The sequence below is a fragment of the Pimephales promelas genome, chromosome 15, assembly GCF_988280905.1.
Source record: "Pimephales promelas chromosome 15, fPimPro1.hap1.1, whole genome shotgun sequence".
Classification (NCBI taxonomy): domain Eukaryota; kingdom Metazoa; phylum Chordata; class Actinopteri; order Cypriniformes; family Leuciscidae; genus Pimephales; species Pimephales promelas.
Genome location: NC_142783.1, coordinates 22,179,283 through 22,204,248, shown reverse-complemented (window position 1 = coordinate 22,204,248; position 24,966 = coordinate 22,179,283). Strand labels below are relative to the sequence as shown.

General features: G+C 36.0%; 3 protein-coding genes across 5 annotated transcripts; 1 reads left to right on the top strand and 2 right to left on the bottom strand.

The window, feature by feature from the left end:
• Nucleotides 1-2,383: 2,383 nt before the first annotated feature.
• On the bottom strand, nt 2,384-8,460 carry tdh2 (L-threonine dehydrogenase 2). 2 transcript variants are annotated; one of them, XM_039646823.2, is made up of 9 exons: nt 8,308-8,460; nt 8,003-8,159; nt 7,281-7,323; nt 6,973-7,043; nt 4,840-4,989; nt 4,499-4,671; nt 3,338-3,428; nt 2,915-3,184; nt 2,384-2,642 (listed from the first exon to the last, which is right to left on the bottom strand). In XM_039646823.2, the coding sequence occupies exons 2-9, from the start codon at nt 8,148-8,150 to the stop codon at nt 2,497-2,499; spliced, it is 1,092 nt and encodes a 363-aa protein (XP_039502757.1). In that variant the 5' UTR covers nt 8,151-8,159; nt 8,308-8,460; the 3' UTR covers nt 2,384-2,496. The 2 variants fall into 2 exon arrangements, with proteins under 2 accessions (XP_039502757.1, XP_088976497.1); XM_089120371.1 differs by having other exon boundaries at nt 8,003-8,155; nt 8,308-8,392.
• A 475-nt stretch (nt 8,461-8,935) lies between these two features.
• On the bottom strand, nt 8,936-17,974 carry LOC120459013 (myotubularin-related protein 9-like). Of its 2 annotated transcripts, XM_039646935.2 has the most exons (11): nt 17,367-17,792; nt 16,981-17,007; nt 16,311-16,419; nt 15,306-15,431; nt 14,542-14,715; nt 12,524-12,741; nt 12,250-12,411; nt 10,469-10,610; nt 10,102-10,322; nt 9,753-9,904; nt 8,936-9,631 (listed from the first exon to the last, which is right to left on the bottom strand). In XM_039646935.2, the coding sequence occupies exons 1-11, from the start codon at nt 17,549-17,551 to the stop codon at nt 9,450-9,452; spliced, it is 1,698 nt and encodes a 565-aa protein (XP_039502869.2). In that variant the 5' UTR covers nt 17,552-17,792; the 3' UTR covers nt 8,936-9,449. The 2 variants fall into 2 exon arrangements, with proteins under 2 accessions (XP_039502869.2, XP_039502953.2); XM_039647019.2 differs by lacking the exon at nt 16,981-17,007 and having other exon boundaries at nt 17,367-17,974.
• Nucleotides 17,975-19,347: 1,373 nt separating this feature from the next.
• fam167b (family with sequence similarity 167 member B) lies at nt 19,348-21,635 on the top strand. Its single transcript, XM_039647085.2, has 2 exons — nt 19,348-19,760; nt 20,878-21,635. Exons 1-2 carry the CDS (start codon nt 19,401-19,403, stop codon nt 21,139-21,141), a joined length of 624 nt encoding a protein of 207 aa, XP_039503019.1. The 5' UTR covers nt 19,348-19,400; the 3' UTR covers nt 21,142-21,635.
• Nucleotides 21,636-24,966: the final 3,331 nt, after the last annotated feature.

Sequence of the window (24,966 nt, the reverse complement as noted above, 5' to 3'; positions counted from 1 at the left end):
GAAAGCTGGAAAATGCTGCCTCCACAGGCAGTAAACAGATATTGGAGGGCAACAAGGCACGTCCAAATCAAGATTTCGTGTCACATCCCACATCCCACATCATGTCTCTGAGACAGGCTACCTTCATCTGATGGATTTTTGAAGGCAGCATAGGCTAGATGTTTCCTTCCCTGCATGGCACCTTTTGTTTTCTTTTGTTTAAATATATATATATTTTTTTCATATGTACAAAAAAGAATATTTAGCTTGAATAAAAAAAAACTGGACCAGTGCTCAAATCTATTTAATTCTATTTAATGTTTTATAGCTAATATAACGGATTAATCAGTATACAATATAAAACATAAATTATTTAATTTCATTTCGTTTATCCTTCAACAATTGATGAAATGAAATGAAAATGCATTTGAGCAGCCTGCATTTTTAGAATTTGATTTATTGTTTGGAACTTTAAGAAGTTGATTTCTAATTTGAGCAGCTATTTTAATATTTTTATTTATTGTGTGATCATGTGAACATTTGATTTATCATTATATTTTGTCAGGAAACCTCTTCCATAAATTTTTTCTTAATGTTTTGTTATTTAATGCGCACAGCGTTTTTCCTAAATTAGTAATGCTGCTGTTGGTAGTAGTATATAAGTCCTTGAATGGTCTGGCGCCGTCGGATCTCCTGACTGATTAGTCTAAACAACTATCAACTGAGGCTACTGGTTCTGAGGTTCATGTTCTGAGTTTAAATCACACCTTAAAAATGTATTTTATTTATGCGATTAACCCATGACTGTTTATGTTTTATTGTATTATTTATGTTAGTATCTGCTTTTTAAGTTATGTAAAGTACATTGATCTGTGATCTGCGTTGTTTTAATTGTGCTATAGCCTTAAAAATGTATTGACATTTGCATTATCTGAGACTACTAAAGAAGTCAAAATGTAATAAATATATATAAAAATATTTTACATGGTTAATTTTTAAAACAACACTGAACAAATACATAAACTGTTTGCTGTATTGAAGTAATTTATTTGACATACACTGCATTTGTCCACTAGTTCTGAATGTGAGTCATTAGCAACTTTTGAGGTTAAATGATTGAAAATTAAGGCAGTTTCAATTTTTAACACAATATGTTTTGTACAGAAATCACACCTTTTTTCTTTCTTTTCTTTTTTTTGAAGGGGTGAGTCATTCTACATATTGTCTCAATTAAGACTCATTTTTATTTGTCTGCACTATAGGCAATACAGAAGGCAGACTAAGACTTTCAGACGGGCAGAAGCTAAAGAACTCTCCCTTTTCTATTGCAAGGCCACCTTGGGTGTTTTATCCAGTAGTTTTGCTCTTCTGAGTAAACAAAAATGTAAAAAAATATCTAAATAATACATCAGCAATGCTGAGTGATTAAGTACTTAATTCACACCACCACACTATACATTGTGAATCTAGAGCCCTTGATAACTGACTCCAAATAAAGCCAATACAAGCAATAGTGGGCAGAACCCAAAAGCTGACAACTGTGAATTCATTCCAAATAGGAGTTAGAACAAAGGCATCATCTTTTGATTCACACTAAAGCTGGTAGTGAAACTTTTTCTGCCCATGGCTGTGTTCAAACCCTGACACACAGTACATGGTCTAGAGCACTGTAGAGTGAAAGGTGTGTAATGGTCCTTACTGTATTTGTACAAAAAGACTAAAATTGAACCCCTCCCAAAAAGAATGACAGGATTGGTTAAGCAGTGAAAAAGCAGTGTTTTAGTTATAACATCAGATCGTTGAAGTCTTTAAGGGAAAATTGGGGCCAGAACTTGCCATTTTTGTGCAGTGTCTCTAAAACAACTAAATTGGATCTATAATGTGTGCAATTACTATTATTATCATTATTATTATATTCGTCAGCATTTTGTTGTTTTCTTGTTTTTTCCCCTGTCCCAAGATGACTAAAAAAACTATGTAAGAATAGATCACAGAGTAGAAAGACAGACCCTGCGTCCGAAATATATAGAAGGGAAAAAACTGTGTGAGCCGAGTTGTATGTCTGAAAGCAATAGGTCGAAAAGTACCCGAATTGGCCTACTACTTTCGGCGAGATTCTGAAGTGCGTAGCGTATCCACTGGCAACTAATGCCATAGGTCACATGACAGTGACAACATAGTATGTCCAAGATATAGTATGTCCAAATTGCATTCATTCTACACACATTCACACTATATAGAACATACTTTTTTTTTTTTCGCAAAGCAAGTATCAAATCGAATGTAGTACCCACTATAGTGTATGCGATTTCGAACGCAGCAAGAGCAATGAGAGAATGTGAGTTTTCACTGTTGGTTTACATGTTTTCGTCACAAGCATATGTTTGTAGAGAACTGTAGTGTCAGCAGTTCTCTAACTGACAGAGAGTCCTGGTCAAAAGAAATCTGAGATAGATAAGTTTAGAAATGTACTGGAAAAATTCTGGTGATTTGTGTTACAGTCCCTGAGATGACCTGCTAGCTGACAGGTAGTCCTGCATTGGTTCTCTTTTCACGGATGGAGGCCAGCATGTCCGTAACCAGCTCTGACAGGCCGTACTCAGGCTTCCATCCCCAGTCCTGACGGGCGTTAGAGTCATCAAACCGCACAGGCCAGCTGTCCGCTACAGAAGGAATGTAAATTTTAATGAACATTAAGATCATTGCATTAATGGATTTTTATCAAGGCTTTTATGGCCTATTCCTTTCTTTGTTTTGTACTTTTGAAATTTTAAAATACATGTTTTTGATTTAGGTGTTTTTTTAAAAAACGTTTCATTATTCAATAAAAACACAACAGTGACCAAGAGGCATTATTTGTACAATAAAAGAAAAACTTTAAAATTAATATGATCTCAGACTCTTTCAAAAGGTCATTAACACGCACTGTTCTTACCAATAGTCTGCCGGATGTTATCAGGATTGTACGTGACCCTCAGGTGGGGCAGGTGTTTACGGATCTCTTCTGCCACTTCCTCAGGTGTGAAACTCATGGCTGCGATGTTGTAAGTACGTAATGAAAGTCGACTTTCAGGAGCTTGCATGAACTCAATGGTGGCCCTGTGGCAGTCAGAGATGTGCATCATGGGAAGCCGAGTGCTGGAACGCAAGTAACATTCATGGTGGCCGGTGCTGAGGGCGTCGTGAAAGATCTGGACAGCATAATCTGGGGAAAAGAGGATGTATACGATTATAGGTCAGATTAGGTGTGTTGTTTTATTGTAAGTAAATGACAATACAACGAATAAGTGAATACGTTTGAAGGTGTGTTTCTTTTCTTTTACAACTAAAGATTGTGTTTGTAAGTGAGGCTGGTTACCAGTGGTGCCTCCTCCTGGCTTGGTGTTGGCAGAAACGACTCCTGGGTATCGCAAGCATCGGAAATCCAGGCCATATTTATGGTGGAGATACTGATCCAATCAGAACACAGTTAGGATGTATGCATTTCATAATTAAATATCATGTAAGTCAGGGCTTCCAAAACGTTTTTTTTTTTCTTTCTTTCTTTCAGCCAAACCTCTTAGATGTAAAATATTTACTTGAAGGACCCATTGAGAGTTAAGTTAATATTAAGTTAATATAAGGTAATATTTCAAAATTGTAACAACATTTGCAAGTTATCTGATGTTGATAATAAAAATAATAATAATAATGTTCTTCAATAGAGAACACAATTATTTAATTAAATTGCAACCTTTGATTTGATCATCTCATCAAGCTACACTGTAAAAATGACTACGCTATATCTAATCAATAAAATTGTGACAACAGATTAAAAGCAATATTATTATTAAATTTAATTAATCTAATTAATTCCTTAAAAGTTAACCATTTAAAATGAGTAAAATTTACAAAAAAAAAACATATCTGAATAACAGAAAGACGTCAAAGATGAATGAACAACACTTTTTAAGAACACATTTTATATTGCCAATATTGAAGTCATCTGATGTAAACCAGCCGAATCACTGAAGGAGAAAACCATAATTTTAAGTCACCATTATGGTGATCAATGTTTGTTCATTCACTTTAAGTTTTGTTTGGCTGATATACCTGAGATATAACAGTCAGATCAACAAATAGAAAAAGGTTATCTCATTGTGTTGGTTATGTTTTAACATAATTTTTTCACAGTCATTTGACTGGTTAACTTTTAAGGAATTCATTTGATCAATTATTACTCAATTCTAATTTGTTAAATTTATAATTAATAATATTGCTTGTAATCTGTTGCCACAATTTTATTGCTTAGATATAGCATATTTATTTTTACAGTGTATATTGTGATTTTAATGCAGACCCATTTATTCATTTATTTTAATTTTACATTAGATTAGTTATTGGGAAACCCTGATGTAAGTGAAAAATTGTTCACAATAAGCTTACAAAGTGTATATACAGTACATACATATACATATTAATTAATTAATTAATTAATTTCCCCAGACTAACTATAACATAAAAAAACATCAATCTTTACTTCCCCCATCAGCTCTGCATGGACTTTGGAAACTCCATAAATGGTGCGAGGTCTCTGGATGCAGAGGTCAGGGGCCGGGTCACGGGGAGACGAAGGGCCAAATGCTCCGATGGTACTGGGAACAAACAGTCGCAAGCAGTTCTCCAGAGCCAGATCCAACACATTATGCAGACCTAAAGAAAGTGGAGTGGGGTGTGGAGAAGAGAAGATATCAGGACAGGGGCAACAGGAGAAGGACAGAATGTGGGACGTCAGGGATAGTGGAAACCTTACGTTGTAAATTAGGCAGTCATAGCACCTAACCCTAACACTTAAAACATGTGTGACAAGAGTTTTCCCACCTGTGATATTGATGGTGCGGGCGAGAGCCATGTTAGCTTCCCCGATAGCACTGAGCAATGCGCTATAATGCACCAGCCAGGTGATTCTGTTATTCACAACTAGCTCCCTCAGGTTTTTATAGTCCAGCACGTCAGCGTATACAAATGGACCTATGAGGTAAAACACACAAAAGGCGTTGGAGTTTAAATGCGAGCTGTATTAATAGGAATATGAACGAGGCCAAGTGATTGAAATGTAAATAAGGTTCAATTTGTTAACATGATCATGACCTCACAATAAACAATATTTATTACAGCTTAAATCTAGGTTAATGTTAATTCATAAATTTACTATCATTTAGTTAAAAGGTTCGTTTACCCCAAAATGATATTTCTGTCAGTAATTACTCACCCTGTGTTGTTCCAAGTTTTCGTTCATCTTCGGAACACAAATTGAGGAATCGAAACTAGCCGGCCAGGAAAGTTATGAAAGACATCGTGAAAATAGTCCGAGTGACTACAGTGGCTCAATATTAAGTTTATCAAGCGACACGAATACTTTTTGTTCGCAAAAAAACAAACAAAAATAACTACTTTATTTAACTATTAATTTCCTTCTCTGTGGGCCGTGAGATTTCACGTAGTGAAACTGCACAACGCTTCTAGGTTGTACGTCACACGCATCACACACATGACCAGCGTCAGCCAATAGTGAGCCTACGTGTGACGTGCAACCTAGAAGCACTGCGCAGTTTCACTACGTGAAATCTCATGGCCCACAGAGAAGGAAATGCATAGTTGAATAAAGAATTGCCCAACAAAAGTATTATCGTCACTTGATAAACTTAAGATTGAGCCTCTGTAGTCACTACATTAACGATAACTTTAACTTATAGCTCGCCAGTTTCAATCCCTTAAGAAACATATGGAGGACTGGATCACTATCCAGCTCTCAGATTTAATAAAAAATATTTTAATTTGTGTTCCGAAGATGAACGAAAGTCTTACAGGGTTGGAACAACATGAGGGTGAGTAATTACTGACAGAATTTTCTTTTTGGGGTGAACTAACCCTTTAAAGCTGGCGTCCGTGGTTTTTCCTTTTTGTCGCCATCTCTGTTCAAAATCTGCAATTGCAGTTACTCGTGGAATTATCAACTTTACATGGGTTGTGCCTCGGCACGGCACAGCCCAGATGAACACAATGTTTTGAGGAAAATGTGCGACTGTCAGTCACCCCGCTATTTATAACCTGTGATATTCGGAATCACAGGTTATAAATCTCCACCTCCAACATCCTCACACGCAATATCGCCTAGTAGCCGAAACTCCTTCTTTATGTGTCCAGATGTGTAATGACGCAAAGACATGCTCAAATTTCTGCTTTGAATCGAGCTGAGGCAAGCAGATTTTGAACACTGGCTGGATATGTACTTGCTCAAAAATTTATTTTGGATAATTTTTAACCCCCCCAAAAAAGTACGGACTGCAGCTTTACATTAATGTTTGAAATACATTTATGTAAATTTATACAAAAAGTGTGAAGTCTCTTTGTCTCTTGGATTTATTTGATTAACAATGCAGAAAAAAAACCAATTCATAATATAACACAATATTGTGAAATATTATTAAAATAACTGTTTTCTATCTTGATATATTTCAACATGTATTTTATTCCTGTGATGGCAAAGCTGAATTTTCAGTATCATTACAAAATTTCTTGTTATCATTATGTTGAAAATGTGCTGCCTAAACCATGATAAAAATCAGGATAGATGATTAGAAAAGCTTTTATCACTTTTGAACAGTTTATTTGCCAAATTACAAAATATTAACGTCTAAAAAAACATTTGAACGGTAGAGTATGTAGAAATTGATACTATAAGATTAATAAATGCTTTAAGATTTATTTTATTGTTATTTCACCTTAGCTATTCTATTAATTAATTGTAACATAGAGCCTTATCCGGTATTACTGAAATGTATTTGGAGTGTTGAAATAAAAAGAGCCACATGATGAATAAACTTATAGCTACTGTAAACTTTAACAGCCAGTTCAAGGCACCACACTGTCCATGTGGCTCTATATATATATGTTGCACCTGATGCAACTGCCTGCCCAAATCAGAGCCATATTAAGAGTCAGTAAACATACCCATGTTATAAACTTCAGCGGGAGGCCTCCTAATATCCGACAGGATGATATTTTCCTTTCCATACTGCTGCCTGATGTAAAAGGGGTTACATATGATTATGAAACAAAATAAAAGTGAAACGTTCATTCAGCGATTGCAGAATTTCACAGAATCTACCTCCAGAAATTAAAAAGAGAAAGTTTTCACAGCAAATATCAACACAAAGCAAAGCAAATATCCAATCAATGCAAAGGTGTAAAAAAAATTGTGTGCTGGAGTCTGATTTCAAATTTCTCCCACGCTACACATCTTTCAGCTGTTCACTAACCTCAGCATTTGAGCTAGACCAACTCCAAGCTGTCCTAGGCCACCTTTTAACAGGAGAAAAACACATTCATCAATTAAAGGAGTTTAAACACACACTACAGCAACAAACTATTAACAACTGTCACCACTAACAATGCCACAACTGAGCAGCAAGAGATTCCCTAAACCTAAATATTAATTAAAAATGTCACTTTTATGCACAATAAAAGAAAACATGATAGGGTACTATCATGTGGGATCAACTCTATACAACTACAAGTAGCAACTTGGATTATTGTGAATTTGGTAAGTGCTTAGTTAGAACACATATGATGGTATTTGTAGTGTGCCCATAGGAGAGTGCCTTCAAATAGGCCACAGTGCACGGGCAAATACAGCACTCAAAAGAACGAAAAGCTCAGTTTCATAAAGAAGCCTAAAACATTTAAAATAGGCTCTGTGGTTGTTATTGACCAGACATTTTTCAGCTCCACTTCAACTGACAGTCCATTTACACAGTCTGTACACGCTATTGCACAAGCATAAAACAACCGCGCGCTCCATTGTGCGCACGCGGAGCGCTAACACTGTTTATTCCCATCCTATTGTCACGTCGATCAATAGGATCGCCTCTTACGTGGCATGGAAAACAAAAATAGAAGATATGATAGAACGGATTACTTTTTCCACCAAAACATTACAGTTTATCACACGTTATTTAAGCAGCTGGGAAACAAAAGGCACCTGTGATGAGGACTCGAGGACTGTCCGTAGGAGGCTCTGATGAATCGTTGTTCGGCCATCGGTTGATTTGACGCGGCGACAAACTCATGCCGCGAACTGACCAACCTTTACACAGCGAGCGGACACACACCCGGACACCTGACAGCATGTCGTCTATCTGTCAGTTAAACATTTCAGTCATCAAACCGAATGGTTCAGAAAGAATACAGTAACTATTTGACATTTTGTTTGATTGACTCACGATTAATATAATAAATCAGTAACGTTAGCTAGTTCAAGAAAAAAACATTTCAACAACATCTCACCTTGACTGAGCTTATCAAAACTTGAAATCCGTGATGATGTGAAACACGTGTCTTGCACCAAAATCACAACATTGCTGGGGTGTATCCGGAGGTGGAAAATTAGGTAAGTAAATAGTGCTGATAAGAGGGATTTTCATGGTATTTAACCGTTAGAATTAAGAGATTACAGTCCGATTGGTTGCCGTAGGAGCGCATCGAATGACCATTGGATAAAAAAAGTGGCCGGAGCAGAGAAGGCTGGGAAATGTAGTTCGTAGTTGTATTGTTATACTAGCACATGCGTTCGCGTGATAATGGCCATGGTGTCCATTAGCGCTACAAGAGGGCAAACTTGCTGACGGGCTGCCCACTCCGGATTTATATTGTGTGGGTGAGTTTAGCTGAGCTGGGGCTTTACCCTGAAGACTTTATTGGTCAGTGAGATGTTATTGTTTGTATGAGCGCGCATGCGCAGATTCCTCTTTATAATTTTATAATCAAATGTGTATTTATAATATACTTTAATGTCAAACATGTCAAATAATATAATATAATAATTTCTGAATAGAAAAAATATGTCAGTTATACACTATAAAATTAAAATAAATTCCAAATTCAAATAAAAAGGAAATGTAGGCCTATCAAAATGTCACAACACAAAAACATATTTATTAAAATATTTCCCTAGAAAAGTTATCAGAATCAATTATTCCAGAGAGTGTGCAATAATTAATTAGGCTATAAACCATGCTCCAATGGTAAATGCTGAAACTTCTCAAACATGTATAAACTCACCTTCTGGTAGGTATTCAAACTTCTCACATTCACCTGTCTGTAACAATGTGAAAAATGTTTACAATAACATTGATGTTGTCTCATATAATGACAGTAAATCCCCCCAAAAACTACTCAAACACACTTTAATAAACACATCATATACATTAGAATTTTGTTTGAAAGGAAGGCAGAGGACCGCCAATATGTCTGCTCTTCAAATGCAAGCATGTCTGATTACTATTCAATGACAGAAACATTAGATTGCTTGCAGAAATTAGATCATATCTGATATTTCTAATTGGCAGTGATACTCATTTTATTGGACTAATTTTTGCCAAGACATGCATAATAGTAACAGTCTCTACAATGTCCTTTCAACCACGAGGTCACAAAATAGTCAGCTCATCCATGAGGTTCTCAAATGGGGTCAAGGTGTCACAGTGTGTACTTGACATATTATTGGTCCGGTCAGGTGCCGCTCTCTCACGGTGTTCTTTCACAATGCTCCACACCTCCTCTCGAGCTTCCTCCATGTTCTGAGCATACTCAGTCCACCTGAGGAACAGCCCTACCAACAAACCAATAGAGGTAATGAGGACCTACACACTAATAAACTTCAATAACATTATGACACCACAGCTGTAACTTTGTATTTATGTGTATTTATTACAGAATTATCTGGACCAAACCTGTCCATAGTTGTAAGGACTGAGGATGTACTGAAGGCCAAATGGCTAAATCAGTGGGTTCATATAGTGGGTTGAGGTACTGCTCCTCAATATCAGGACTCAGTAGGGATTGAAACAAACAGTGAGTGTTCTCCTTCACTCCTGCAGCACATCTATCCCAGGCAAAAAAAAATAAATAAATAAATAAATAAATAATACAGTGTACATACATTACTGCTTAAAAGTCTAGTGTCAGTATTTAAAAAAAAAAAATATTCTAAATGATCAGAAGTGACAATAAAGGTATAGGGCATAATTGAACGGTATAGTGCATAATATGATGAGTGTCATATGGATAATTTGCACCCACCTCTCCTGCTCGTTGTTACACAGAAATGTTCCATAGTTAGAAGCGTAAACCTCTTGTGCCAATCGGAGCAGTAGGGCCTCACTAAACTCCAGTGCCAGAGGAAATTGCCGCCACACCTGCCACACACAGTCAAGCAGCAGCAGGAAGGACGGGCACTCTTGCTTCAGACGGGCATGAGAGTACGCCGAATGAGCACAGCGCTGCCGGAAGGGGTGTCCAGCCTGAGAAACAACAAACATACAATTCATCTGACAATCAAATCTGAAACTATATTGGGTGTAGTATATTAGAAAAGTGGCTTTGTTGGCATAATGCATCTCTAAACATATACCTGAGCACAAATGATGTCACACAAACAAACATTCACCTGTATCCACTCTTTCTCCAGCAGGCAGAGGAAGCCAGTGAGAGTTCTAGAGGCCGGGTCTAGGATAAGTTGAGCCAATGAACTCACCAGCAGAGTGCTGTCTGTCCCTTCAGAGCCATGCACAAGCACAGAGTGGCCATCCCTGCAAAAAAAAAACAGAGCATAGACCAGACTGATACATCTCAAAGCCATGTGTGTCCCAGGAGTGACCACACAAAAATAGACCATATGCCAGAACAATACATCCCAGCATGCATAAGCACAGGATTTAAAAAACAACAGAGAGAGGGAGAATATATATATATATATATATACACACACACACACACTGGGTAGTAACTGATCACATGTAATCTGGATTACGTAACTTTACTTTACTTTATTGTTTATTTTTACTGGGACAATGCACAATAAAGAGTAATTGCACCAGAGTTAGCTAATAACAGATTACAAAAATGTAAAAAAAAGTACTTAGTAATTAGATTATATTACGTTTTTAAAACATTCTTAATCAGACTACGGTTACTTTTTTATTGATTACATGATTAAATATTATTGGCAGTAAATCATTTATAGTTTATTGATTATAACTAATTCTTCTTTTTCATGTTTTAAATTTCCTTTCTAAAAAATATATATCACTTATACTGCACTTGGCGTTGTGTTGTAAACATGATGGTTATTGTAATCCTAGACTAAATGTGAGCATGCATTTACTTGTCTCACTTGCACAAAAAAGAATTAGTATTCCTCAAAATTAAAAAAAAAAAAAAAAATACAGTCAAATGCTAAATCGACTATGCAAACCTCCAAAAATTAAATGTTACATAAAACAAATATTTTTATGCATTTAATCTCACTTTATTGACCAACACTCTTTATAATGACTACTAAAAATGACTTTATATTTTTAGTTTTTATTGGTCAAGTAAATGTTGAAATTAGAAAGGTTTGAATGAGCTGCGCCCTCTACTGAACACACATGAATTTGCACTTCCTTCAGTTGGAGGCTCATTATTTCAATTTAAGTGTAAAAGGGTCTTTACATTGGCCAAAAAATAGCACTTTTTTGTTATAAAACATCAAGTAAATGTAAAGTAAATGTAAATGTAAAGTAATGTAAATGTAATGCATTACTTTTATTAAAAAGTAACTAAGTAACTTAAGTTACTTTTTGTAATGGATGTAATTTGGAATCAGTACCAGACAACAACCTATCCAGCACTTTTATACACACATTTAGAAGTTAATGGTTAGTAAAGTTATAATGTTACAAAAGATTTCTATTTTAAAATTAATGTTGTTTTTTCGAACTTACTATTTATCAGAGAATGCTGGAAAAAATGCATTTCTGTTTCCTTAAAAATATTAAGAGGCATAACTGTTTTCAACATTGATAATAATAAGAAAGTATTTTTGTGCAGCAAATCAGCATAATACAATAATTTTTGAAATTCAGCTTTGCCATTACAATAATAAATGAAGAAACAAATGAATAAATATCCTTGTCAACCATAACTGACAGTGGATAAAATAACAATAAAGAGGATGTAAAAAGCAAACCACAATAATAGTTAAAGGTACACTACAAATAATTAAATTTTTTAATTAGAAATGAATTACTGAGCAAAGCAAGTACGTAGACCACCCGTGTTAAACCAAGTCACTACAGAAAACCTGCAATAATTTAATAAAACTGCAATTTTATGTTTTAACCACAGATGGTGACAGAGAGCCCATGTAGTGTCCCTTTAAAAGACCAAAGTAATAGATCGTCCCACCTCTCCACACACTCTACCACCAGTCCTGCAGTGGACAGCGCACTGTGAACATGAGAAAGCCATTTGGAGTTCTCCAGTTTACTGAGCCAGCGGTCCACACTGTGAGACGGGTCACTACACGCTTCCACCAGCTTAATAAGACTCTCCTGCAGAACCTTACCCCTGTAAACACACACGACATGCATAATCAAAGCCAAAGGCAAATCTGTTTCAAAGTCAAATGTGTTACATAATTTCAGACAATGACTAAACATGACGTAATATTCCCTCTCACCTTTCATGGTGTCTATGGATTCTTTTCCATTGGCTATAAGAGGATTTGGACTCAAAACCTCCTCCTGTCATCCGGGCCTGTTGGGCTTGCTGGGTAGAACGCAGATCGATAATGTAACCCAACACTGACCCGTCAATCACAGCCTGGAGAAGGAGCTCATCCTCCTTACATCTCTTCCTATTGGCTCCTGTCAATGGCTGGCTACTTCGCATGATCACCTATGAATGCAAATGACTTTTACTTTGAATGAATTTATAAGCCTAAAAAAATTTAAATTGAGCTGTATGATGCATTTTTTCGTTTTAATGAATTTAATGCTGGAAACAATGTTACACCTTTGTACAGTTTTATGGTTGTACTGTTCTTTCACACCAATACACTGTTACATTTGAGACATGGCCATAGCCAGCTATGAGGTCACCAAGGTCCAGACCTCTGTTAAAATTTGAAGTTCTCTGAATGACTAATTGGGCAATTACAACTCCTCCTGTGAGTGACTGCATGTATAATTCAGTTTAGTTTGATTTTTACAGTTTTCTAGATTGTTTAGTCCCCATGGGGAGGAAAATTATGGAGAGCGATTCATGTCGCTGCGAGACGCTGGCAGAGTGAACGGGCGTGAGAGAGAGAATTATGAGAGCACAGATGCAGCCTCTGTTGTGTTGCCAGATCCAGGTATTATAAGGGTCTTTAGACTTGTTTTATTTCACTTACACCACTTTATTCCCTTAAAAGCATGATTTTTTTCACCAATCATTATTACATATTCGGGTCTTTAGTGACCCACATCTATATCTAACATTAATTAATCTCTACCTGTCACGATAATATAAAACTCTCCTGATATATAATTACAAAAGAATAAAGCGTATTTTGTTACCTTTTGGAACTTGGAAGGGTTCAGTTTGAGCAGATGTTTTATACCGTCATCACTGTTCTCATCAGAACTCATTTCCCAGTACATTCAGCATCTGGCTCATGACCTCAGACATATTCTCAAAACTATCCTTTCCAACAAACCTCAAAATCAACATTTTGATCGCTGTCAGTTACTTCACCAGATCCATTACCGAGTGACAGTGACACTAACATTTGATTGCTTTCAGTACTTGCTCTGCATTAAATCACTGAGCCATTTCAAGTTTTGCTGATGATACTTTCTATTCTTTTGTTTTCTGCCTGCATTAACTATGATTGAAACGTCACTTCATCATTATGTATGACACTGCCACTTTGTGGAATACATGTTAAATGGCACATATTCAGTCATCAAAGATTAAATTATTGTTGTGCAGAAAAATTATACATATACTGTTACACACATTGGGTCATTAGCGAACCTATACAATTCTTACATAAAATGAATTGGAAAACAGGCTTCTTTTATAATTTTTTTTTTTTTTTTCAGTTTATTTTTCAGTCAGACTTTTTTTTTTTTTGGTGCAACACTGCACCAAATGTTGTGCAATATCTGGCAACACTGAATCACCACCACTTAAACTGACAGCAATCAAAAATGCCCATGTTAAAAATGCGTGGGCAGGTTATTGCTGACAGGATAGGTTAAAGAATGAAAATATGCCAAATATGCAAACACTCAAGGAAGGTTATGCTATTTTATTGCAGCTTAGTAGTTAACAAAAGTTTCACAAAGTCATGTTAAAAACCTTCATAGAGCACTAGACAAAGTTCTTATAATTTATCATCCATATAGAAATGCTTATTAAATATATTACAGCAATAGGGACTAAGTACTGTTACATAAATAATAAACAAATAATACACCAAGCCTATAGTAAAGTATTAACAAATTGTGATGCAATAAATAAGGTTTTTTAATTTAATTTAATCTATTTTTTATTTTATTTTTAGTTTTTTAATTTAATTTAATCTAATATAGATATAGATATATAGATATATATAATATAGAATGGCAAAAGGTTTCGACAAAATACCCTAGACCTCACTAATTTTTCGAACCCTGGTTATGGCCATGATTTGAAACATCCTACACTCACCATTCCGTTCCTATGGTGACAGTAGGAGAGCACAGGAAATCTGCCGCCCTGTCTGAACCGGGCTGACTGGACCAGCTTCTCATCATCCACCTCGCGAGGCACAATGACCGCATGCGGATACGATGGGCATACAGAGTAATCTGAGTTTACTGTACTGACTCTCCACCGGTCCCACTGTTCACACACATGCATATATAATGAACATACACAAGCATGTACATGTATACAGTTAAATATATATGCATACATGCTTTATATATTTAAACATATTAGTTATAAATAGTTATAAATTATAAATAATCAATTTTATATAAACTAGATACAGGATATAACACTGAGTGACGAGTAAAAACAACACAGTAATTATGATGTCATGCCAAAAGGAGGTGAGAGATAAACATCTACAGCTATGGGAAGAAATGAAGGCCCGTGAAACAGCTGTGAGATGACAATGGGTGATAATGAAAGCTATTGAAAAAAACAAGAAATAGAAAATATAAACTATTGCAAACTAAAGCATACACACACCGTTTCCTGTGAATTTAAGTGTCCACATATCTCACAACTGCTTTTAGTTTCCTGTGGCAAGCAAAGTGCTTCCTGTTTGACTTCCTTTCAGGAAACTAAGCAATGGCTAACATTAAATAATGATTTTGAGCATTTGTTTGTCTATTTTCTTGTGTGTTTCTCAAAGTGAGAGAATTACAGAATGACATTAACTGGTCTGAAGAAAAGGGAAGTGAAAGTGAAAGAATACAGCTCACCAGTTTTTCTGTTTGTTTGTAATATTTCTCTGTTGAGAACAGGCCCCATGGGCCATGCAGAGTAAGGTGTGACGGTCTATAGAAAAAAGGATACATCTCTGTCACACTTTCCAGAGCCGAGAGAGCCTACAGAGACATGAGACAATATCAGAAGATTGAAGATTGGCTTCTTCTTTCAGAATAATATGCTTGTCATCTTTCATTTGTCCTCTTCAGCCATCTTTGAAAGTAATCTTTTAAGAGATGTCATCTTGACAATGACCCATAGTATTTAGGATTTTCCAGGATGCTTTTTCTGACTAGAGGAAAAGATTTTCTCAATATATTTTTAATTTATCGGTATCTGCCAATATTGGATATTTAATTGTGCATGGTAATTTCCCCAATTTGTACATTTGAATAAATCCTTTGCCATCTTCTAATGCTAATTCAAAGCGAATCATTAAAAACACTAATAATATTGTAACACTGCTAAATATACGCTTTAGCAAATCTCAGAATGAATCTTCATTTTTCATACTGCACATTATGTTATGATGACTAAATTTACTTTCAGTTTTTAGTATTATTTACATAAAATAGTAAAAAAAATAATAATATTGCAACACTTATCAGCCATAACATGAAATACAGAACTTTAATAGGCAATATACGTAGGTGCAACCCTAATTGTATTGTATTAGTGTATTATTGCCGTTCGCAAAAGTTGAATTCCAAGTCATACACAATCTGCTTGATTTAAGGTTTAATTTATGTCCGTAGCACAAATGGTTGGGGACAAGTTGCACATTTAATACTTAAGGAAGGGTTAGGGGGTTTGTTCGAATGTGCATTCAAAAGCAGTGTTGCTAAACATAAGAGACTTCTTTTAAATAGCCTACTTTAAAAATTCTGTATAAAACAGACACCGAAGTTTTGAACAGTAGAGTACCTTTTCCTAAAAATTAGCATTTATTTATTTATAATCCCTGTCGCAGACGCGAGTTGTGAGAACAATATTAGTACCTCTATAGAACTGGCTATGTTCAGACATTCCTCCATTCCAGGAATTTCCAACTGAAGAACAAGCAGGTCCTTACATTTAATGGTGATAGTACCAGAGGATCCCACAGCCCTGTATTAGACACGTACAATACACCCCACACATTTTTAAGAACATACACATTCTCAAATTCCATTCAATCATCCCCATAGGGGCCTCAGAAGAGACAGAAGCAGGAAGCAAAAACAAGCCATGTGCATAAGGCTAGCAGAGAGACACTGATATAAATAGAGAGAGCTAAATAGAACTTTAATAGAATGTAAGCTCTCCGTTCCTCTCCGTATTTGGACATTATTACAAACATAAATGTATATTGCACAAATAAATGCTTTGTATGTATTTAAAACACAGAAAGCATGTCAGAGTGATATGATCTTTTGAGTAAATGCTCACTGTGAAGCACAAAAGATCTTGCAAAATATGTTTATTCTGTTCTCCTCTCTGCCATAAGCTAAGAACACATTGCCAGCGCAGCTCATTTTAGAAGTTGCCTTCTTATGCTGAAACGAGATGCTGCCCACTGCTCTCCTCATTTTTAACATTAATAGCAGATCCCAGATCAGAATAAAACTGCAGCTTCAATGAGCAATGACAGTGCACAAATCAAACATTGGGCCTGCTTTAAAAGTGTACCTGGGGTATCCGAAAAGATTCTCGACACTGACACGGAGGAAAAGTGATGAGTTATATTAGAGAAAGAGAGAATTAGAGTTTAATATTACAGAAGCAGGTCACTGCAGGGATCAAAGACACACACAATTGTTTAACCTTATCTGTAATCATTACCCAAATGCGATTAAAATAGTATATTTGCACGTAATGAGAATATGAATTATGTATTTACAAAGGACAAGTGTATTATAGGCTACATTGGACTACATGAAAAAAAATAATAATAGTGAAATAAATACATGTGCTTGCTTGATATGGTAACATTAAACAATAAATAAAGTCAAAATATTAGGCTTAACATAACTGAATCAACGTTTATGATGGGTCGTCGACACCCCCAAGTCTACCTTTTCTCAGTGGCATCGATGTTTCTGAGGAGAATGAGAAGTTGCCAGGAATCTTCATGCTTTCTGTCTGAGAACAGAAGGTGATGGCTGGTAACGCACAGGGTTCCTCTGAGCGCTGGATGGAAAGGTCTTCTCAGGGTGACATCTTCAACATTAGCCGTCTTAATGTGCTCAGACAACTCCATTTCACTATGACAACATCCACCATATGGTAGCTACTTCTCGAGTTTAGAGAGCTGGTGGGCGAGCCACTACTTCTCAGTTTTCCGCAAATGTTTTAAAGCAATCCTTTACAAAACGTTGTCCCACTTTTTGACGTTAATGTAGTCTGTTAAAAACTTACCGGCATATGGCAAATATAAAATGACAATAGCCTCGACTGTGGCAGGCTGCGGGAGGTGTGTCTGCTCGACTGCTCGCGCGATTCATAAGAGTTTTGTTTGCTTCTCTGCTTTCGTTTCCGTTCTTGAAGTCCCAGCCCTCTTCTCTTTTTGTGATGTTTCTGTTTATTGTTGTGGCTGCCCCCCTACTCTTCCTGCCATAACTTGTGAAGAGATTTTTGTACCGTTTAGTGATCTTACAACCATGAGAGGGTGTCTCTGGACCATGCTGATGCTGATGGTGATGATGATGATGGTGGTGGTGGTGGTAGGAGCAGTAAAAATTGACAAGGGGGAGGGCATAAACTACAGCCAATTAATTAAGATAGACATGAATAAAGCAACAACAACATGTTTGCAAAAATATGTGACAAAAATGCTGAATGAAGTGTAAGTTCAAGTCAATAGTCACTGTGCATCTTGACTGGAAATGACACTTCATTTAGCATTTTTGTCATTTATTTTTTGCGTTTTTGTTGTAGGCTACTAATATAGCATAGTCAGTAGCCTACGTGTAATTCTTTTTTTAAATGATTTTTAAAAACTTTTATTTCAGAGAAACTTCTTTGCATCATTGTTTTGCTGTAAAGTAAGTCAGCTTTGGCATTCCATGAAACAAGCATTAAAGGCCTATAGGCCGATGACTTCACTTATTGTTACTTCACAATAACTTAATTCTGATAAAACGTGAATCTTTCTATTTTTTTTTGGTCAGGATTGAACCTGTTTTTACTTTTAAAAGTAGGCTTATACGTAACATTTGTTTTATATATTGATGTAAGTCTTGCGAGGGATCCTCTCTAAATAGGCCTACATGTAGGATGTTTGTGTATAAACATCAATTTATACAGTGATTTTTTTTTACTTTGTTGTTTCTTCTTTTTTTCCTTTTTTTGCTCTTTATCTTTCAATATAATTAAATCATGTGTGATAATGTGATAATCAAACTTTGTTGTTGTTAATACAATTAAATATCAGGCTAATTGTAATTAAAAAAAAAATTCTCTGAACTTTTTCCAGGAGTCTCTAAACCTTTGCGGCTCTCTGAGGGTCCCGGCTGGGGCCCCACTAACAGGCTTACTGTTTGTTTTAGAACAATAAATTAAATCTGACGGATTCTGATGCTGGATTGTAATTCTTTGCTAAATATGCCTAGATTCTAGCTGCAATTCATCAACATTATCAGAAGATGGAGACATTCTGTTATAAAACAGGACTCAAGTTTGGCGCAGTCGGGATGACTTGTTGAATATAAAAAGTGTGAGCGAGATTTGGGCCACAAGATACATCAGTTAAATATTTACTGTAATTTCTTAATTTCCTTTGTGAAACCATATTTTTTTATTAAAACTGATTTATTTGTGAGGTGTGTGACGTGTGAGAAGCTGTTAATAGGCTACTAAAGATTTTAAGGGAGCCATGACCTTGTGCCACTTGAATAGTTTCACATGGTAACACGAAATTTTGCTCCCTGCCGCAACATAGCCTCAAGCTCCGAATGTCTAAAGTTCTCCGATTAAACACTGATCACATAAGGCTGTGATGACATGACATAAGGCTGCAGAACATGGGCGGTCACTTTTCTGTCTATAAACATGAGCTCAGCACACCTCTTGAGATTAATCCCTCGTGCACATGATCAGGCACAGCACACATGTCTGAACAGTCACAAGTCACAGTCTCACCCAGCTGGAATGAAAGCAGCACAGTGATGGAGTTCAGAGAGCTGGGAGCAGACGAGAGCTCTGAGGATAATATGGAGGATCTGGATAGTGTGAAAGCCCTAACAGAGAAACTCAAGCTCCAAACACGCAGACCGTCGTACGTAGAATGGAAGGAGCGGCTGCAGGCTCACCCGTGGATTGATGTTGCACAGAGTTCAGACGTCAGTAGCCCAGGACCTGTGGTGGAGGACACGCAGCCATCAGACATCTGGAAAGATGGGATGCCTTTTAAGAATATATGCGGCTTTGATACTATAGACGACGCGTTACAGTGGCTCAGAAACGAACTGGTATTTATTGCCTAAAACTTTTTTCTTTTCTTTTTTTTTTTTTTTTTTTTTACTTTTGACTAAGATATGGTAATTGTAGGGTATTTAGGCTATAAGATATGGTAATTGTAGGGTATTTATGCTATAAAATATCTATCTATCTATCTATCTATCTATCTATCTATCTATCTATCTATCTATCTATCTATCTATCTATCTATCTATCTATCTATCTATCTATCTATCTATCTATCTATCTATCTATCTATCTATCTATCTATTCATCCATCCATCCATCCATCCATCCACCAGTGGTTTTGGGGATTTTAAAAATTTCTACATGCCTTTAGGTCATTAAGTTATCATCATTAAGTCTCATTAGTCATTAAGTCTTAAGTTCTTCTTAAACATTCAAGAAACACTACCATTCAAATTCAGCTAGTAGCCTACGCATTAAATCAAAAGGAACAGTATAATGTTGTAGCATGACGTTACTCCTATTTTAAACAATTGCTGTTCTTTTGATCTTTCTAGTCTATCCTGAAGATGAATCGCGTGGTCCACAAAAATATTAAGACACATGTAATGTAGAGCTGAAAATAATGTAATTTCAGAATATTACTGTTTTTTAACTATATTTTTGATCAAATACATGCAGAATTATTGAGCATCTTTAAAAAATAATAATAATTGTATCGACCCCAAACATTTGTACAGTAGGCTAGCTAGTGTATGCAAATACCAAATTACTTATGTTAAATATGTAAATAATACATATTATAGCAGTTAAACAGGCAATTTGATTTGGCCAATAAGCCAGACCACTGTGAAGTGAGATATATTGAAATATTCAGCATATACAACACAGGTGACATGACTCTTGTCTCTTGGCATTTTACAATGAAATGTTCCACACAGGTGCAGAAACTTGAGTGGGTGTTCGACAGGAAGGTGTACACAATTCCCTGCATGTGTGATTGCTGTTCCGAATAATTTAATCTTATATCTGCTGGTTAGCAAAGTATCTGGTTTTAGCTGTAGTCCACCGTGATGTGTAAGCTATAAAATCATTCTTTCTCTCTCTCTCTCTCTCTCTCTCTCACACACACACACACACACACACACATTTATTTCTCAGAGGGAGATGCAGATGCAGGATAACCGTCTTGCACGGCAGTTGATTCGCTTACGGGTGGAGATCCACAGGCTGAAGGTGGAACAGGTGTGTCACCGTCACAAAGAGATGTTGGATGACGCCACGTATGAGCTGGAGGAGTGCGAGGAGGACTCAGACCTGCTGTGCGACATCCCCATGAAAGCCGCCTTCACTCTTTCCACAACCCTCAAACATATTGGTCTCACCAAAATGAACCTCAACTCCAGACGATTCTCACTCTGTTGAGAGGCTGGGCGATGAGAGACGCCCTCAAGAAAACTCAATGCAGAACTTTTAATGTATGACTGACACTGGAAGCCAAAGTTTTATTTCATTAAATTTGGACTATAATAATAATAAAATCGTCCTTTTTTTCTTCAAATAACTTCGCTTTATTGAACTTTTTCAAAACTTGACTACATAGCCTATCTGGAAATGCAGTAACCAGCACTACAAAATATTAAACCACTTGTGAAAGGGGACTCACCACACGTCTGAGAAAGTCCTCAGAGTTGGGAAAGAGTTTATAGTTTTGAATATATCTGAACTGATCTATAAGAATCAGGAGGAACCTGCTTCTGTGTCAAAAGGCGTGTGATTGGCACACACTCCCATCAGTGTTCCTGACTGCTTAGGGGACAAAACACTCTCCTGTCGGCTTGGCTGTGGTCCCGAGCTACATGCCGCCTCACAGGAAGTGTGAGTTTGTGTTCAGGCATTTTGTCACCTTGTCCATTGAAACCTAAAAATAACACACACTCAGAGCTGCAGCATGTAAAAAACTGTTCAGCCCACTTTCGGTGGTTGGTCTAACATACATTTTTTGCTTGATGTTCGAGAATGTTGTGCTTGGGAAACTTTCCTTTACACAGTAAGATTACTAGATTTAAATGAGTTTTGTGTTCTTTGTACTTCCACAGAACCCAATTAAAGTTCAGTTTACTTTATTACAAGCACTGGAAATAGGCTATAGCACTAATTTTGTGCATATACTGTAAGTGCTAAAAGACCTTTATATTTTTTTTACAAATTTCATCTTGGGACTGAATGTGCGCTGACAATTTTTAAAAATATATCATATATGAAATGAATACTTTCTATTCAGCAAAGATGCATTAAATTGATCAAAAGTGAAGGAAAGGGCTTTTACATTGTAATTATATTTTTATATTTACAATTTTTTTTCTGTATTTTGAATACAGAAGAAATGCAGCCTTCACTCTAAACATTCTGGGTTGTTTCAACCCATGTTTGGGTGAAATATGGACAAACCCAACCACTGGGTTTTAAATTGTAATTAAAAAATTTAATGTGACCAAACCATTTGTGTTGGTTAGAACATGAGACTTAATTCGAAAATAAAAAATTTTTACAGACCCCAAACTTTTGAACAGTAATGCATATTTTTTGATTACTCAAATGTTTGATGTACAAACTAAAACATGCTTTAAAAGTTGCCTGAAATGAATAAAGATGTCTTTGAAAATTAATTTGGAGAGATATTGTGATATCATCCATCCATCCTTATTGAGAAAATCATCCTTCACTGTAACTCATTCACTATAATGAAAATTTTTAAATCTTTTGAACATTACTGTTGCTTTAAATGTTTAAATAAATGTATATTTATAAATACATACATTTAAAATCTTCAAAATGTATTCACAATATTGTGTTGATTTATCAATTTGTGTAATTATCCAAACAGTTTCGTGCAGTCGTTCTCTTGCTTTGCCTTTTCCGTCTTGCACAGTTTTATGCAGTGTTGTCACGGGAAAGAAAAAAGATGGTAATTCTCAGAAAAACCTGAATTTATATTTATACCAATGGACCAATTGCTTTATCGATTGTAACTACAGCGATAGGACTGGCTGTCAGAAGGAGCCATGTGACTGCCAAGAAATGATCTCATGCTTGATAAATACAGACGGAGAGAGAGAGAGAGAGAGACAAGAGAATCTGCCTTTTTCCCTAAAGCTGTTCTCAACACTGATATTACAAGTTTTTGTAGTTTATATCTTATAAAGCATTAGAGCAAGTACATTCATTTAACATCTCACATGACATGAGGATTACTCCTTTGAACAGAAACATGAACTATTTTTGTCACCTGAGAAGACACAAAAAGTGGTTAGTTGTGTTCCACATACAGATTCCCTCGAGACCTAGAATAGAAAACAAACATGATACCATGAAAGTGGCAGTATGCTTTGTAGAGTTTAAATGAAACCATCATGATAACCTACCTAAACTTACTTTTATTTGGCATGAATTAAAAGTTTTGGATTGTTACATATATAGACTATCTGCATATAGAATGAATAATATCCTGCAAAGAAAATTGGTTGATATTCATAAAGCATGGCCTGCGAAATCCTGCTATAACAAGTTTTTCAAAAGCGTTTAGGGCATATATTTATTTGCATAACACTAAGCAATATGTATAACTTACAATTTGTAACAATTATTGTAATAATGATATAATATATATATATATATTTCAGATTTTTCAAAAGGAGCTTTACAGAAAATATACCATACAATTAGACAACCTAAAGACAACAATGGAAGAAGAAAATCTCTCTAGAAAGAGAAAAATAAAATCATAAACTGGAGAAAGGAAAGAGAAATTAACATCTAACACATATGCATATTTGCTGATAGTTTTTGTTTTAAAACACATCAAATATTTTGAATCTCTTAAAATTTCCAAAGATCTCCTAGAACCACCCCATGTTGTCCCAATACCCCAGATTGAAAAGTTTCACAATCTCAGATCATCAAATGAACATTTGAAGAGCTCAGATGCAAAAGCCTCTAAGTGCCATTTGAAATTTTCTTCTAAAATTATCATTTTTATCAAGCTTGTGTATTTAAGTTCAGTAATTTCACTTAAATGGCAATGAAGATTACCTATTAATTGTCATTTAAGTGAAATTACTGAACTTAAATACACAAGCTTGATAAAAATGGTCATTCTAGAACAAAATTTCAAATGGCAATTAGAGGCTTTTGCATCTGAACTCTTCATTTGCTCTCAGAAGAAATGTAACTGTGAACATGTAACTGTCTGTTAAGCCCCCACTCCTTCAAACCCCCCTCTTTTCAACCACAAGACCACCAAAGAATGGAAAAACAATTGTTTCAATTTTTTACTCAAATTGAGAAGCAAAAACTAAACAAGAAATCCAGGATTTGACTTATCATTGCAAAACGGACCCCACGTGTGGTTCATCTTTTGAGGGATTCTCATTGAGTGATAGGCCAACATATGATTAATATTCACTGTATAACATTCACATCCACAACCCCCAACCACAATGAAACGCGTATTTTTGCTGTGATCAGTGGACTCACCACATTAAGAACCTGGTCAAACACAATTTCAGTCATGTTGAACGACATAAATCTAAATAAATATAAATGAGAGACTAGGCTTGGGCGTCAGTGTCTAAATTAAGAGGAGTGTTCCTGCAGTAGAAAACTTAAGAATGTACCTCATTTCCTTTGAATGTTTCGGCTGCGACTTCCTGCAAATGCATGCACTATCTGCAGCCTGATGCCACAACAAAAGTGTGCGGTCTGCTCGGAGAGAGAGACACCGAACGGGTTTAAGAGACAGATCTGAAGAGAGGCATGAGATGGGTTAGCATCATCTCCAAGAAGCTGATTGAAAAAAGAAAAGTACTTTACCTCAAAATTATCCACTTGCATATTAGTTTATTGTATGGTGCAAACTGCATATCAGGCCTACTCTGTAACAGAGCAACTGATGTTTGATTCAGAGGCTCGATTTTTTGTGTGTGTGCGAATGGTGACAAATGCTGCATAGAATAGCAATGTCACCCTTTTAAGCATGAATATTCAAAAGTTAGCCTATGTTTTGTGGCTATTCAGTTGTTACTATTCAGTACAAGTAGGCCTACAAGCCAAAAACCCATGAGAGCCGTTAACGTTTCCACTCTTTGACATAATGGTGCGACAAAACCAGGTGACGAGTGGAGTCCTGACCCATAAACCTTCACTCCAATGACACCAGCTGCTGAGAGTAGTGTGCACCTGCTGAAAAAA

Bases quoted from the DNA above. Each gene is read 5' to 3' on its own strand.
- fam167b (XM_039647085.2), top strand. From the start codon at position 19,401: ATGTCTGAACAGTCACAAGTCACAGTCTCACCCAGCTGGAATGAAAGC. The intron at 19,761-20,877 runs GTATTTATTGCC...TTTATTTCTCAG, and splicing joins AGTGGCTCAGAAACGAACTG to AGGGAGATGCAGATGCAGGA.
- tdh2 (XM_039646823.2), bottom strand. From the start codon at position 8,150: ATGCTGTCAGGTGTCCGGGTGTGTGTCCGCTCGCTGTGTAAAGGTTGG. The intron at 7,324-8,002 runs GTGCCTTTTGTT...TCCTGTTAAAAG, and splicing joins TCCTCGAGTCCTCATCACAG to GTGGCCTAGGACAGCTTGGA. The intron at 2,643-2,914 runs GTAAGAACAGTG...TTCCTTCTGTAG, and splicing joins TAACATCCGGCAGACTATTG to CGGACAGCTGGCCTGTGCGG.
- LOC120459013 (XM_039646935.2), bottom strand. From the start codon at position 17,551: ATGGAGTTGTCTGAGCACATTAAGACGGCTAATGTTGAAGATGTCACC. The intron at 10,611-12,249 runs GTGGGACGATCT...TTTTTTTTGCAG, and splicing joins GTGGTAGAGTGTGTGGAGAG to GGATGGCCACTCTGTGCTTG. The intron at 9,905-10,101 runs GTGGGTGCAAAT...TGCCTGGGATAG, and splicing joins TGTAACAACGAGCAGGAGAG to ATGTGCTGCAGGAGTGAAGG.